This window comes from Neolamprologus brichardi, chromosome 18, assembly GCF_056152115.1.
Source record: "Neolamprologus brichardi isolate AB-2024 chromosome 18, ASM5615211v1, whole genome shotgun sequence".
Classification (NCBI taxonomy): Eukaryota; Metazoa; Chordata; class Actinopteri; order Cichliformes; family Cichlidae; genus Neolamprologus; species Neolamprologus brichardi.
This window is the reverse complement of record NC_142121.1, coordinates 8,466,216-8,482,972: the sequence shown is the minus strand read 5'-3', so window position 1 is coordinate 8,482,972 and position 16,757 is coordinate 8,466,216. Positions and strand designations below refer to the sequence as shown.

Sequence of the window (16,757 nt, the reverse complement as noted above, 5' to 3'; positions counted from 1 at the left end):
TGGTAAAGAATCGAGAAGGAACGAACGTTAAACTAGAGTTAGCTTCACAACAGGAAGGTTTATTCTTCCTCTGTGCCCTCAAAACACTGCTCGATACCACCAGTGCGCTGTGTGCCCTCTAGTGTTTGCATGTGTAATAGCATTACCTGAAACTGACATAATTCAACAAGAATGTTTAAATGACAGGTTAACAAATACAAACATAATGAAAAATTTCTTGAAGGTGACTGTTTTTCTCTGATTATTTTCAATATTGTATTTTGAAAGAAGCTATTTTAAACTCTTTACATGTTCATCTGACGAAAGAAAAATAATTTTCTTATAACTAAAATAGATCGAGAAGTATAGTTTCATTAACTCATCTATATAAAGCATTTTGTTGAGGGTACAGAAGCCGTGGTAGTTTATCTTGAAACAACAACTGTAATCTCCATATATTTCAACTATTTCCTGGAACAAAAAGTGAACTTTAACCTCAAAATCATCAGTAGTTTTATCTTAAGGAAGCTCTAATACTTTGTAATAAACAAACCACACCCTGGCTCTTGTCACTGCCAGGATATTTCTTTAGAGCCTCCCTTCACAGATGTGTCTGTATCAGGATGGGTCTAAACAACATGGTGTAAATGCAGTTGCTGGTGAGCCTCATTTCCTGTAGGAGGTGAAAAAGAGCAGAGATCTGTTTCCCTTCAGAGCACAGAGGTTGTTTCTGTTCAGAGGAAGTGAAACTGTCTGACAGTCACTGAGAGACGGTGAAACGGCACAGCACACGAATCAAATGGATCAAACAAAAATCTGCTGTTCAGTCTGTTTGGATCTACTGAAGGATCCGGTGACTATTCCCTGTGGACACAGCTACTGCATGAACTGTATTAAAAGCTTCTGGGATGAAGAGGAAAAGAAGAAAATCTACAGCTGCCCTCAGTGCAGACAGACTTTCACAGCGAGGCCTGTCCTGGTGAAAAACACCATGTTAGCAGATTTAGTGGAGGAGCTGAAGAAGACTGGACTCCAAGCTGCTCCTGCTGATCACTGCTATGCTGGACCTGAAGATGTGGCCTGTGATGTCTGCACTGGAAGAAAAATGAAAGCTTTCAAGTCCTGTTTATTCTGTCTGGCATCTTACTGTGAGAAACACCTTCAGCCTCATTATGATGTGGCTCCATTCAAGAAACACAAGCTGGTGGAGCCCTCCAAGAAGCTCCAGGAGAACATCTGCTCTCGTCATGATGAGGTGATGAAGATGTTCTGCCGTACTGATCAGCAGAGTATCTGTTATCTCTGCTCTGTGGATGAACATAAAGGCCACGACACAGTCTCAGCTGCAGCAGAAAGGACTGAGAGGCAGAGAGAGCTGGAGGTGAGTCGACAAAACATCCAGCAGAGAATCCAGGACAGAGAGAAAGATGTGAAGCTGCTTCAACAGCAGGTGGAGGCCATCAATCAGTCTGCTGATCAAACAGTGGAGCACAGTGAGAAGATCTTCACTGAGCTGATCCATCTCATCCAGAAAAGAAGCTCTGATGTGAAGCAGCAGATCAGATCCCAGCAGGAAACTGAGGTGAGTCGAGTCAAAGAGCTTCAGGAGAAGCTGGAGCAGGAGATCACTGAGCTGAAGAGGAAAGATGCTGAGCTGAAGCAGCTCTCACACACAGAGGATCACATCCAGTTTCTACACAACTACCCCTCACTGTCAGCACTCAGTGAGTCTACAGACTCATCCAGCATCAATATCCGTCCTCTGAGCTACTTTGAGGATGTGACAGCAGCTGTGTCAGAGCTCAGAGATAAACTACAGGACATTCTGAGAGAGGAATGGACAAACATCTCACTGACAGTCACTGAAGTGGATGTTTTACTGCCAGATCCACCAGAGCCAAAGACCAGAGCTGGATTCTTAAAATATTCATGTGAAATCACACTGGATCCAAACACAGCACACAAACAGCTGTTATTATCAGAGGGGAACAGAAAAGTAACATTAATGGATCAACGACAGTCTTATTCTGATCATCCAGACAGATTCACTGACAGGTTTCAGGTCCTGAGTAGAGAGAGTCTGACTGGACGTTGTTACTGGGAGGTGGAGTGGAGAGGGGGAGGAGTTTATGTAGCAGTCGCAAACAAGAATATCAGCAGAAAAGGATATACATGTGTTTTTGGATATAATGACAAATCTTGGTCATTATATTGTAACAACAACAGTTATACATTTTGGTACAACAACATTGAAACTTGTGTCTCAGGTCCTCGTTCCTCCAGAGTAGGAGCGTACCTGGATCACAGAGCAGGTATTTTGTCCTTCTACAGCGTCTCTGAAACCATGACTCTCCTCCACAGAGTCCAGACCACATTCACTCAGCCGCTCTATGCTGGACTGAGGGTTTTCTGTGCTGTACATGGAGCCACAGCTAAGTTGATTAAAGTGAAATAGACTGAAGTCTTTCATATTGTGGGTTTAAATCTGTATTTTAGTTTCATTTTATTTTCTCTCCATCATTTCTGCACAGAGATCAGCTGTCAGTCAAACATTATGGGTGGTACCTCCACATCTTCTAGTTGTTCTCTTGATGTTTCTGAGTTTTTAAAGGAGATCTTTCCTGTGACTGTTTATGGAGGCTATCACTGCTCATCATCATTTTGATTTACTAAAATATTTCTCCACATGAAAATGTAAACTTCTCTATCCTCTAAATGTTTCTGGAATATTTGTGTTGAAAAATGTCGACATTTCTCTTCATGAGTATGGCAGACCATGTGTGTGTGTTTGTGTTTGTTTTTGTCAAAATCATCAAACAAATGAGGAAAAACTGTGATTTTAATGAATGAATTCATATATTGTGTTGATGTTTTATTGTGTGAATAAACTGGAAGGTTTGACTATAAATCAAACTTTGAACAAAGTCTTTTCTTCTGTCTTCATTCCAGGATCTCACTCAAATCTGATGCAGAAAATATGAAACGAATCTGAGAGAATAACTGAAGCAGTTTTCCTCCTGAAGCATCACAAAGTTCAGAGTTCATGTATGCAAAGAGATAAAGAACACTTGGGAAAGTCCGAATAGAGATAACATGTGTTCACTGCTTGAGCCACAATCTACTAGCTAACCTGAGTGAAGGAAAAGATTTGTCACGATTAACCAGCCTCTAAAGTTGGCAGCTCCTTGTAATGAATCATTTGACATTTCCATTTACTGCCAGTCTTTAGTGACTGAAACACTAACATGTGAAATTGGCTGTCAGAATTCACAGTTATGTTCTGCAGCAGATTTTAATCCAACTTTATGCAGCCTGGCGGGTGTTCATCGGCCTTCTTGGTGATTTAATTGGCCAGCACCTTAGCGTGCAAGGTGAATACAGCATGAATCACACAGGCTGCCATAAACAAAGTTACGCCCAAGACACATATTTGAAATTAAAATCAGCTGAGGACCTCGGTGCTGCTGCATACACACCTCCACACCACGTTATACACCTGAACACCACAGGGCTAGTGATGGAAATTCCAGCTCTTTTTAGAGAACCGGCTCTTTTGGCTCCTAACCGGCACTTCAGGTTGTTTTGTTGCTTTAATTAATTTATTATCAACAAAAATATGAAATTATGCACAAAAGGAATTACTAATGTAAAAGAAATTCTGGTTTTATTTATATATGTTTACATATAAATATATACGGTGGCCCCTAGAGACAAATCACATACAAAGCCCAACATTGCCCCTAGCATCCTGGAGCACTTCCGTTGTTTTTTGTACATGTTGTGGAGTTTGTACGTGCTGCTTTGTCTCTCAGGGCCACAAGGTGTAGGTCTATTAGGTGTTGATGCTGGAGTGAAAAATTGCTGATGGACAAAAATGGACAAGAAAAGGTCAAAGTCATCGGGTCCTCGGTTTAGAAAAAAACAGAAAAGGAGAAACAAGCAAAAGATACAGGTAAGCAGATGTGTCTTTAGATAACAGCAGGTATTATGTCAATCAATCAATCAATCTTTATTGGCAGACTTCATGTCCATAAAAAACAAGACAGAAACACAACCCCCCCCCCCGCAACACAAGGTATAAACCATTAAATATATATAAGTATATAAATAAGTATATAAAACATTTGTAAAGATATAAAACCATAATATACATAAAACACAATTACTTAAAATAAATCAATAAATACACAAACACTTTAACCAGTGCTTTCTCAGACTGGATGAGTAATGGGAACCACTCACTGTCGGATCTGTAAGTGCTAAAATTATACTGTTTCTCGAACCATCCAGTCGTTCTCTAAAATTGAACATTAACTTTCTTAAAAGTGCTTTAAAAGTCCAAACACCCACAGCTACAAACATCTGGCTGGCACTACCACTTCTAGGTATCCTGCAAAGGATTCTCATTGCATCATTATATGCAACATGTAGCTTCAGCATGCTACATTGTTTGTAGGATGACCACAAGGGGGCAGTATATAGCGGTGTGCAATACGCTTTAAACAAAGCCACTTTAACTGGAAGTGAACAAAAGCTGAATTTGCGTGCAATAGTATTTGCCTGCACATAGAGCTTGCATCGTTGTCTGTACATGTCATCATCATCATTCATTTGCTCAGTAATAAAGTGACCAAGGTATTTCACCTTTTTATGAACTTCAAGAGTTTTTTGTGCCAGTTTAAACAAAGGGAAATTTAGCTGTTTATCCTGCTTGGTTCTACATATCAAAACAGCACTTTTAGCAGCATTGTACTCAGTGTCATATTGCACACCATATTCAGTACAGACATTAAGAAGATCCTGTAATCCAGCACTGCTTGGACTAAAAACAACCAGGTCATCTGCATACATAAGATGATTTATCAATGTTTTACCTAATATACACCCAGTGTTACAGGCTCTCAGCTGTATGGACAAATCATCAACATATAAATTAAATAAAATTGGAGACAAAATCCCACCCTGTCTGACACCATTGCTGACACCAAAGGGGGCAGAAATACTGCTTCCCCATTTAACCTGCATGTTCTGATGAGCGTACCAGTAAGAGAGAATCCTCACGATGTATTGAGGAACCCCCCGTGTCTTCAATTTATCAAAAAGTTTTCTGTGGTTCACTCGATCAAAAGCCTTAGAGGCATCAATGAAACACATGAGGACAGATGAATTTTTAGCCCTATACAAACTGACTATTTCCTTGAGTGCATATATGCACATGTCAGTGCCGTGCTTTGGTTTGAAGCCAAACGGATTATCCAGAGAAGAGACGAACGCACTAACTCTGTCAAACAAGATTCTTTCTAACTCCTTAGATAAAATACTGGCGAGTGTAATTGGCCTGTAATTATCCAAACAGCTCACTTTTGCAGCTTTGTCCTTCATAACTGGTACCAGTAAAATACACAGCATTGAGTCTGGTAATATGCCATGAATCATAAACCCAGTGAAACAGAGTGCTAAAAGAGGAGCTAGCCTTAAACTAGCATGTTTTAAATGTTCTGCAGTGATGTGATCCAAACCAGAAGCTTTATTATCAGACAACCTATGAATGGCTTCATATACTTCATGTGTCCTTACACTTATTGTGTCATTACTCATGTCAAGATTGTCCTCATATGGTTCACTTTTTATACAGTTAAACAACGCACTGTAATGCTGTCTCCATAACGCTGCAATGTTATCTGCCCCAGAAACACCTTCAACAGTTGATGGTAGAGATGGTTTACAGTTATTAAGAGCTTTCACCTCTTTCCAAAAATCTGCCATATTATTACACAGCATTTTCCTGGCCAAAGAATCTGCTCTCAGCATTTGCTCATTTTTAGTTATAAAGCGAACAGCGTACTTATATCTGGCATTCGCACATTTTTTCTGTTCAAATTCTGGGCCTTGTTTAGGTCTACCAGCCATGGCCCAACATTTATAAGCTATGCGAGCTTCATCATAGTACATGGATACATGTTCTTTCCAGCCAGGTCTGATGTTAGGTTTCTTATGCTTATATTGTTTATCAAGCAGTGTGCCACTTTCATACAGAGCAGTCACTATATCATCATACATGGAGCAGAGTAAATGTTTATGCACAGCATTCTTACAGTTGACATCCTTGCACAAAATAGCTTCTTTGGGCAAAGAAATGTTGTTCAGATGTATATCGGTATTATTATGATAAGCTAAGAAATCATCTTCACTACATGCTGACCAGTCTAATTTTACACTGGTAGCAATATTAGTAATATTATTCCCAGTTGTTGCTGGCATTTGTTCCACATTCACAGTAAAACCAAAAGGTATATGATCTGACACAGTTACCTCATACCTAATAGTCATGTTTGCTAAAGCTGCATGTCCATCAGCTGTACAGATACAGTGGTCCAGCCATGATGTACTATGCCAGGCTTCACTTATGTATGTATAGCTATCTGCAGGCAGTAACACTTTGGTAGACAAGATAAGATTATTAACTTGACAAAAGTGAGTTAAGTGGTTAGCAAACCGAGAACTGCTGTCTGTGAGATCAGCATTAAAATCACCCAAAACATATATGCTGTAAGTATCGTTGTCTTGAATAAATGCATTAATAAAAGCCAGCCTACTGAGGTATTCTTGCTCATTTTGACAAGATTCATAGGGAGTATAAATATTAAGAATGATAAAACCACTATTGTTCTGTGTATATTGTATACCAATACACCAGTCTACATCCAGTCTAATGGGCTTTATCACAGGGTCTATTTTTTTATCCCAGAGCACAGCAACCCCTCCAGGTATTCTGCCTCTGACTATAGCTGTGCTGAGATCAGTTGTTGATTCCCCCACTCCCAAAAAACTTGCATTTAGACAGTTAAGTTTTCCCAGGTCCTGTTTGGACAACCATGTCTCCTGCAAGCATAAAATGTCACATTCTGCAAGCAGACTGTCCACAACAATCCGTCGAGCTTTGTCCCCTGCACTCTGTCCCAAACGTAGACCACGACAGTTGTAAGATAATATCCTAATAGACATCTTCATGTTGATACATTGGTACCAGAAGGCGCAGTTATCTCCCCTGCTGGATCCCCTGAGCTTGGCACCACCGTACCGGTCTTACGAGGTTCATAAAAACGCCGGACCAGAGCCCCTTCAGGCCAGAGTTCAGGATTGTACATTTCACCCACATCATTACATTCAGCAGTAACCTTGAAAGAGCCGAACCTGCTACGTTTACCAGCAATTTTTGGACAGGTCACATCTCTTTTGAGTTTCTCTCTCAAATACAGAGCAAGAGTTTCTGCATCTACATCCAGGGCAAATTTAGTGGCAAACACGCTCACCAATTTAGTTTTCACAGTTCTGATTGTACTCACAGCTCCAGTGCCAATAATCGATACAGGTCCAGGCCTCTTATTGTGTCCAGTGGTAACAGCATGCATTCCTGAACCTGAATTAACCTTCTCCAGCTTGTGACGAGGCTTGCCATTTTTCACAACTTTACTCCATTGTGGGGAGCATGTAGAAAGCACTGTCTCAACGGGATCCTCCGTTGTTGCTGTAGTTTCCATATTACGACCTGAGGCTGTCGTCGGAGCCCGATCTTGACCACATAGCAACATCTCCGGACAAAACGCTGACACTGTGCTTGTCCCAGTCCTTGAAGCAGCCAAAGCTCCGGCTTCCTGCCTTCCGCGCGGGCCGCCTTTACTTCGACTCCCCCACCGCTCCTCTGCGTGTTTCCCCAGGGGAAAGTGGGAAGCGGTCCCCGACCCCTGAGCATTCAGCGTAACAGGCTCAGCCGGTACCTCAGGCCGACACTCAAGAGCAGTCACACGGTGGTCGACCTCCACAGCATTGGTCATGACTTGCTCGCAGACATCCGCCTGTAGTTTAACTACATGTTTTAAAGCACCCACCTCAGCACACAGCTGGTCCATTCGCCGTAGTAGACAACACACATCCATGCTGGAGTATGTAACAGGCGGCAAATCATCCAGGTGATGAGATACAAATCTTGGGATATTCTCCCCACACTCATTCAGCACTTTAAGACAGAGTTTAATATTGTTGGCGTCTTTATGCTGTCCTTTATATCCGACGCACCGCTGTGAGGTAGTGGGGCAGAGCTCAAACAAAACTTTCTTGGAGGCTTCAATCCCCTCGGATTCAAATGTGTTCGTGGCCAACAACACAATTTCATCCTGACTTAAAGTTTTGATTTTTACAGCAAGGAAATTAAGTAGTTCATCCTCTACAATTACCCTTCCATCAGTTGTTTTATATATCTCAGGTTTTAATCGTGACCGTTTGAAAGTCGGAGCTACATCTGAACCACCACCTGCTACATCCGCCATTTTTGTGGTCACAACTCCACAGTTGCTTTGTACCAAACATTATTTCAAACAATCAACAGAATATTTCACAGACATAGTTTTATGTAAGGTTTTTAAGGCTGTGGTGTTAATTTTTAAGTAACATGAGCCCAGCGGCAGCAGCAACGCTAGGCTAACACTAACTAGCTAGCAAGATTATAATCCTCGTGCTAAACTAAGAGAAGCCACAAAATCAGTTTGAATAAGAGTAAACATTTACTCACCAAGTCAGTGTATCAGCTAAAGATCCACAGCAATGACAATAATATCTTGAGCTGACGCTTTTCCAGGTTTGCTCAACATATTCCATAACAAATGCTGGCACCGTGAACATGCGGACTGATCCGAGAGGGAGGAGGACGGTAGTGACGTGGCATTTTCAAAACACATCTTTCATCCTTCCGCCCTCTGAAGCAAAACTTCCAGCTTAGTTAGTTTTTCTAAGTTAAGACAAGTCAAATAAATTGAGTTTCTCAGCACTTTTGCATAAAAAGTACTGGTAAGTTATTTAAATGGAGTTCTAATAACAAATAGTTAAAAATTGAGTTCAGCCTATTTAATATTTTAAATGAAACACAATATTCCATTGTACAGTGTAGGTTTCCATGTGTAATTAGTGTGTAAGAATATTGGAGAAGAAGCTTAATGTGTACTTTGTAAAAACGATGAGAAAAAAGGCTGTCTGAAGAAGAAAAGATAAATGGCCTTTTTTTCAAATGCTCTCTCGGCCGGCCGCTTGGCGTATGTCATGTGGCGGAAGGCTCTGGTGCAGAGCGCCGCCAGTTCGAACCCCTCACGAACTCAGTGCCACGGCCCTCGCTTGGGGGGCGGGGAGACGCATACGCGCGTTTCCTTTTTGCTTTTTCCTGCTCTCGCCAAGTCCTCCGTCCGCTCTACATCTCTCTTATTACCTTTTATTACCCAAACAAAATCACAATCACGCTTACACTCATGCCTTTGCCTTTCACCACTTCAAAACTGCGCCTACTTCAATATTACCTTCATTCACTCTCTTTGCTTTTCGCCTTCCTCACTACACTAAGTGCCATTTTTTAACGCTGTGTACTCACTCTATGTCTCTTACATCATATTATTCCTCTCTCCTACAGCCTGCCTTACAATTACATAAGCCTGATTAAGTTTGCAAACTCAACTTGCCAATCACCTCATTCAACCACTTGCAATCACTTTTACCTAAGCTCGGGGCCAGAATCAGCCTCCAGAAACTGGAAAATGTGAAATGAATTTTAACATTTATCACTACTAATAATAATAATAATAACAATTTTAGGTTTTCTTGACATTTTAAAGAATCCCCCTTAGTTGCTATTCATACTACACCAAAGTCATTAGGTGACAGTTAAACAATTAAAGTTCCTGTTTTGTTTTTTTTTCCACTAAATTTTTAATTTATTTCTTTTTCTTTCTTTTTTTTATAGTGGAATCATTGAAAAATAGGAGATTATTTTTAAGTTAATGAAAGACTTTATATTTTATAATTACAGGACAGTCTGGGGAATCAACTAAAAGAACTTGTCTGTAATTTTACACATTAATCGTGCAGCTTCACATGTCCGGCCCACTTGTGATCAAAGTTACCTGTAAGTGGCCCACAGTGTAAAATGAGTTTGTCTTATAGATTCTGTGACATGATTAGTAATACTCAGTAACATCCATCAACCTCGGGTTTCACTGGGCAAAAGGCAGCGTTCACCCTGCACAGGGTTAACACACAGTGACAGAATAGAAACAATAGAATAGAAAATATTTGACACAGAGCACTATGGTTACTGGTTTTGTCTCACCTTCCTTGACTGAAAATAGGAGGCCTGGTGCTCTGGCTCTGCAGGGATGACATGAAACATTGAACAGACTGCACCCCGGCAGCTTTGGAAACTCCTGTTTTGGATGGTTTGACACATGAAGAAGAAACTTCTGCATGCATGGACACTGGAGGCACCAGCCTGAGGTTTGATAACACAAGACCATCATTCTGCCCTAGAAACAGGAAGATAATCTGAAGTTACCTTCAGGTGCTTTTAAGAGACTCTTCAAGTGGAATCTGAAAACTGAACTTTACAGAATACCTTTCAATGAAAACGGTTAATGTCTGACTGTCATGCTCCTGGGAATTTGACCCAGGTTTTTGAGTTTGTTGGACATTTTATTCATTCTTCAGAATTATGAAATAGTTATGTTCAGGTTTTGAGAGCCTCTGAGTTTTGTTGCTTATGTTTCTAGGTTTTGGTTCTTGTTTCTGTTCATGTTTGTCCCCTTTTCATGTCTAGTCTGTATTTGTCTCATCTTTGTGTTGGCTTTAGTCTCTCCTGTTGTCGTCTCTCTGTCTCTCTATCATCTGTGTTTTGATCTTTTGTCTCCAGGTCTGTTTATTCCCCAGTATCAAGCTTACATGTCTGAGTCTCAGTTTGCATCACTTGCTGCTTTATTTTGTTAGTTTTTTGTCTCCTATAGCTGAGCCACATTTAGTAATGCCAACATATTAAACGAACAATATTTGTCTCTTATATATATACACTGTCAAAGATACTTGTCTTTGAGTGAAGATTTAAGGTGATAGGAAATATAAATAACTGCAACTTGAATCTTTACTGAAGCTCAGTATTTGACACAGAGTTCAAACTCACTGCTGTAATAACTAATAATGATTAATATGATAACTATAATATTGGCCATATTATATTTACATTACCAAAGTGAGATGACTTCAGTCTCATGAACAACATTAGCTAATTGTTATTTACTAGCTAATCTTAAATGACTGTTCAGTACAGAAATGAAGCCCAACAATCATGTTTTACAGTCCTGTGGTCTCAGCCTCAGATACTTATTAAATCACACAGAGCTCATGTAGAAACAAATGAACAAAATATGTTCTCCTTCATTTCTGTCAAACAAAGCTGTATGAAACCTTTCCAGCTGTTAGTATCATGGTTGCTAGGCAACCTGGGCAGCACGATGGAGGCTAGACCGTCCCATTTCACAAGCCTACAAGCCTCGCACTTCCGGCCTTAGCGGTCTTTGAGTACGCGGACCTTGAGGACCGTTAAGGCTGCATAGGGGAGACCGGGGATAGTTGTAACACTTCCAATTTCTCCAATCAGGGCTAAGTTTCAAATGATGTGATTCATCCTGTACATGCCCAATTCAGTTCTGCTATCACATGTGAAAAATCAGCACATTTTGTCAAACACAGACAATTTAACACGAAAAAAAGTAATTTGTATGCCAAAAAGTAAGTTTTTCTACTTCAATTTCTAATAGCATTATCTCCTTTGCAGTTAAACTCATCAAACTTAAATTATGTTATTTGTATGCCTATGAGGATATATTCTGTGTAGGTTTTTAGTGCTAATGTTTTAGCCATGGCTGTAATGTTAGCTGGTTCATGGCTATAGGAGTCTGGGTCAGTTGTAACAATAATGCAAATGTTACAACTTACCACACTATTACTTAAACTTATATTAAACAAGTTGGGGCAACGACATCAGCAGAGAGAGGTTCACTGGTCGCATTTGTATATGTGGTTAATGCCATTGGCAACACAATTCCTCCACTGTTTATGTTCCCACACATACTGTGATATCCTAGGACTAAGGAACCACGGAGACCATGTTTAACTCACAGTTACTTCTTTATTAAGAGGAACGGGGCATGTGCCCCACAGACTGAAAACTCTCCAACAACTGTTGCCCCCTGGTGGACAAATCCCTGCCACAACATAACACATACGTTATGCAGACCACTGTGTCAGAGATGGACCAGTAGGAAGTATTGGTAGTGGAAATAAATCAGGATGGGTGCAAGAAACAGATTTCCTCATCTTTCTGAAACACTTTGCAAACCACACCAAGGTAAGCCATGATAAAAAGTAATGGAATTGCAATGCTGGTGAACAACTACATTTTTTCAGCTTCATTGTTATGTTCAAAATTGGTGCAAGAGTTGTAGGTTATAATGCCCACTGAGCCAATGAGGCCAAACTCAAGGAAGACCAACCAAAATTAATGAAATATTCAGTTGCAGAAAATTCCATAATTTGTCTTTTTTGGGGGGTTGGCATATGTTCAAAAGCTAGATTTCTGCATTCTGTCACACACACACACAGCTACATAAATGGCTCTAAGTGCATTCATGTGTTGAATAAACAAAGATTACATGTTAATGTTTTGTTAGTACCCTTATTTCATTGTGTTACATTTAACCCCAGGATATGTTACAACTAACCCAGACTATGGGGTTAATTGTAACATTTCACTGTTTGTGTTTGAGACCATACCATGCAATGGGTAATTGTGCTGCAGAGAAAATAGCTGCACTATTTAATAGCAGAGACATGTAAATACTTTGCATTACATTTTGAATCCACTACCTTAAAAGAGCTCCAATTTACAGACAGAAATGTGAAAAATGTTACAACTATCGCCGGTCTCCCCTACTTTAAGGCTGCAGACCCTGAATTGGGATACAGCCCATGTCATGAGCTCACCCTTGCTGTGTGTCTTGTCTGTGTTGTAGTCTAGCTTCCTAGTGAAGTTCTTTGTACTATGGTTGCCTGTAAGTCCAGCAATAAAGCTGCCTTTTAGGTTCACTTCTGCATCTGAGTATCTGCATATTGGGTTTATGCCTCTGTCTGCTGCACAGCACATCATGACCAAGACAGTGTTAAATTATTGAAACTGTTCCCTGCTGTTGGTGGAGGTTTTGTCCACAATATGGAGATACTGAAGGTCACAAAACATACTTTCATAAAACAAAAACATGTAAAATTAGATTAAATATTTCACTGACACTTGAGAGTAGCAATACACCTTAAAAGTGTCGATTCACTTTTAGACACTGATTAACAGAAGAGACGTGTAAAGACTTTTGGGAGATTTTTGAGAAATGAGAATTTGTGAAACCTGTTTGCTATGGGGAATGTTTCTCAGGTGGTGAAATTGGATGAATATTTGGCTTTGCCCTCAGAAACAGTTTTATTGCCAAAAAATGTTTAACTTACCAAAGAATTTCTCCTGAGTTTTCCATTGAAATATATAAAATAGGAGAATTTGCAAAATAACAGAAAAATGTTGAAGTTCAATGTGAAAACAAAAATGTCAAAGTGAAAAAAACGCAGTTCTCTGTCCTTGCAGTGAGTTTCCATTTTTAGCAAACTGTTATTAATCTGTATTTAAGTTCATTTTGTCTGAGGATCTCCTCACCATGAAATAATCATTCGATCAGGAGCTGTGTCTCAGGTCAGACTAGAGGTTTGTTTTGATGCCGTTTTATTACTTACAAACTAATATCGCCATCTGGTGGTCATACAGTTTATGACAAAAGTTAATGCTTGTCCCCATTTAAAGACTGCTTCCAAAAGAGGACTGAACCAAGGGCGTAGATTTGGTTTTGGCATTGGTGGGGACGGATGATTCAACCATCGAACCCTGCCTTGTTTCTTTTTTTTCCTTTTTGTCTTTGCTTCTTGATAATAATAATAAAAAAAAAGGAGAAATATACTTGCCTACATATCCTATTCTACATGCTTTTAAACCACTTAAAATTACAATTCATAGTTTTATATGTGAATTAGATAATGTTAAATTACTATTAAACAAATGACTGACTAAGTATTTTAGACGTTAGTTTACTTCAGTCATATTCCATATAAATCAGGTTTCATACAAAAATAAAAATAGCTTCAAATTCAGTCATGACAATAAAAGAAAATGACTTTAAGAAATTAACAACATTAGTTCAGTTATAGTACACCAACATCTCTGATACATTAGCACTAAGGGAACACTGAATGACCTGGTGGGTTTTGTCCATAAAACTACTCGTCTAAGATTACCACAAAGTAAAAGATCTCTCAGCAAAATTATGAAACATTTTAGGCACTATTGCCCCGATCAAATCAGTGAGCTGGGATGTTTTATTCTAAACATGAACTACTGTTACAGCAACAGACATGGACTACTGGTGACCCACACAACAACTCAATGTCCACTATGTGAAGGAGCCAAACACATGCCTGCTCCTCTCGTTAACTGAGATAAACTGCTGGCATATTTGTTTTACATCTATACTGTCCAGTCTCTCCTGGTGGACACACAGCAGCATTGTTTAATCTCATTTGAGTCATTGTTGACCTTAGCCATCTTTTTAGTCTTCTGAGAGCACTGAAGCTTCTTTCAGCCTCAGTACATGAGTTTTATCCTCAGATTAAAATTATTATTCTGTGCTTGATGTGCCTCACCTTTGGCTCTTCCCCTCTGACTGCACTAGGACATATTGCCACCTGATAAAATAACACATGGATTCGTGCCATATAAAAAGTGAGACATGTCAATTCAGATTCTTTGTCAAATATACACTAATGAATCAATTTACATCAGCAGCCTAACAATTGTCATGATAATAAATACTAGTTAATCTATAGCACCAAATCATCAGTCAGTCACCTGTGACCTCACCTCTTCACCTCTGTCTGAGCTACAACATGGCAGAGCTGCCTCTGTCAGCTGATAAATAACAGTGAGACATTCAACATACATGCAGTCACACATGTGCTTCAAATACAGTCATGAACCATCAAGTCATCATCCAATTTCACCTGTGATCTTGTGTCACCATTACTTTCTATCACCTGACAAATAGGACATACATGACAATAAGAATAAAATGTGGAGCTGCTTCAGTGTTTCTGTCAATTTGTGCAGATCTTGACTCGTCAGTAATGTTTGTAGTGTGAGTGCATTTTTACAACAATTTGTGCAAACTGCACTACAAGGTGGAATATTTGCAAAATGCTGACTACCTCATGATATTTTGTCTCAAAAATTAACGCTATGAATATGTCAGTACCATTAGGATAAAATTATTGTGTCACCAACATTTTAACGTTAGACATATAATTTTAACAGCCTCTGTAAACTAATATCCTGGCTCGCTCGAGGCTGCCGTTTTCTCTGACAGTTTCAATCAAAATTAGAAATGCTGCTCTGAGACTGAGAGAACTGATAGTGCTGCCTGCTGTGCAGTTAGTTTACAAAACACGTTATTCACGGTTACATACAATTTTAGACTGATGTGGGCCAAGGCCTAGCATAGCCTGTAACGTTATTGTGTCGAAGCTCCGAATCGTGCGTCGGGTAATCTCGGGGGCGTTTTTCTGAAGCGCGTATCGAGGCTTGCTTTGATTACGTATGCAGTGATGTTCGAGGCCTCGCGGGCAGTCCGTACCACGTGACTGATTCGGGAACTGGTTCACCGGTTCGCGCCAAATTCGAAATAAAATGGGCAGCAAAACACAGCTGATTCCCCCATCACATTGTGTTGTGGAATTGGATTACGTATGTGTTACATAGTTACTTGAGCATTTCTTCCCTCGATGGAACCAGCAAGGAAAAGAAAATTTTCCCTGTCTGGCAACATTTTGATGTCATCTTTCCTAATAAGGTATACACACTGTAATAAAGAAATGATAAGTACCATAATATAAATAAACCACACCACAGATCCTTTTTTAAGGATTTTTAAGGGTTTTAAGGATACAGTCATTTGATACATTTTTATTCCCCATGTAATTCATTAATATTTGGGTTCTATTTACTGAAATATGTAATTTCTTAATGTTTTTTTGTTGTATCAGGGGAGAGGAATGATGTGGATGAGGCCTTGGTCAACATGGTGATAGAGGATTCCCAGCCCTTCACTATTGTGGAGGACAGTGGGTTTAGGAAGCTTGTTAAAGTTTTGAACCCTAACTATGTTCTCCCCACAAGGCAGGTGTGTATCTTAAAATATGAAGCATGTTTCCATTTTGCCTTTATTTACATATTAAGTACTGTACCTTCTTTTGTTTAGGCTTTGAAAGCTATGGTGGACCAAAGATACAAAGAGTCCAAACAAAAAGAAAAACTGACTGTGGCCAAGGTTTCTGCAGTTAGTTTGACATCTGATATGTGGACCTCCATTAACACAGAGGCTTACCTAGCCGTCACCTGCCATTTCATTGACTCTAACACTGCATTGCATTCTGTAGTGTTAGGTGTTCAGCACTTCCCTCAAGCACATACTGCTGTCAATTTGTCACAAGTAACAGCAGCGCTCATGTCAGAGTGGGGCATTACAGACAAAGTTACATGTTATGTGACTGATGGAGCAGCAAACATGGGTGCTTGTGCTAAGGAGCTTCGTTTGCGTCACAGTAATTGTGTGGCACATACATTAAACCTAATGGTCAAAAAAGCTCTTGATCAACACACGACGCTGTCTGACATCCGGACTACCTGTAGGAGGATAGTGGGATATTTCAAGAGCAGTACAACTGCTAAGGTTTGTTCCATTATTTCATTACTGCTTTGAGGTGCTGCTGCAGTAACACAGCTTGAATTAATCAGTTTGTGTTGGCTGTTTTTCTAGGAGAGG

The 16,757-nt window shown here is 39.8% G+C and overlaps 2 protein-coding genes across 2 annotated transcripts; one reads left to right on the top strand and one right to left on the bottom strand.

Moving 5' to 3' along the window:
- The first annotated feature begins 778 nt into the window (after nucleotides 1-778).
- Nucleotides 779-2,434, top strand: LOC148097630 (tripartite motif-containing protein 16-like). Its single transcript, XM_087831298.1, has one exon. It carries the CDS (start codon nucleotides 779-781, stop codon nucleotides 2,432-2,434), a length of 1,656 nt encoding a protein of 551 aa, XP_087687424.1.
- A 4,467-nt stretch (nucleotides 2,435-6,901) lies between these two features.
- Nucleotides 6,902-8,306, bottom strand: LOC148097629 (uncharacterized). Its single transcript, XM_087832452.1, has one exon. It carries the CDS (start codon nucleotides 8,304-8,306, stop codon nucleotides 6,987-6,989), a length of 1,320 nt encoding a protein of 439 aa, XP_087688578.1. The 3' UTR covers nucleotides 6,902-6,986.
- Between the last annotated feature and the right edge of the window lie 8,451 nt (nucleotides 8,307-16,757).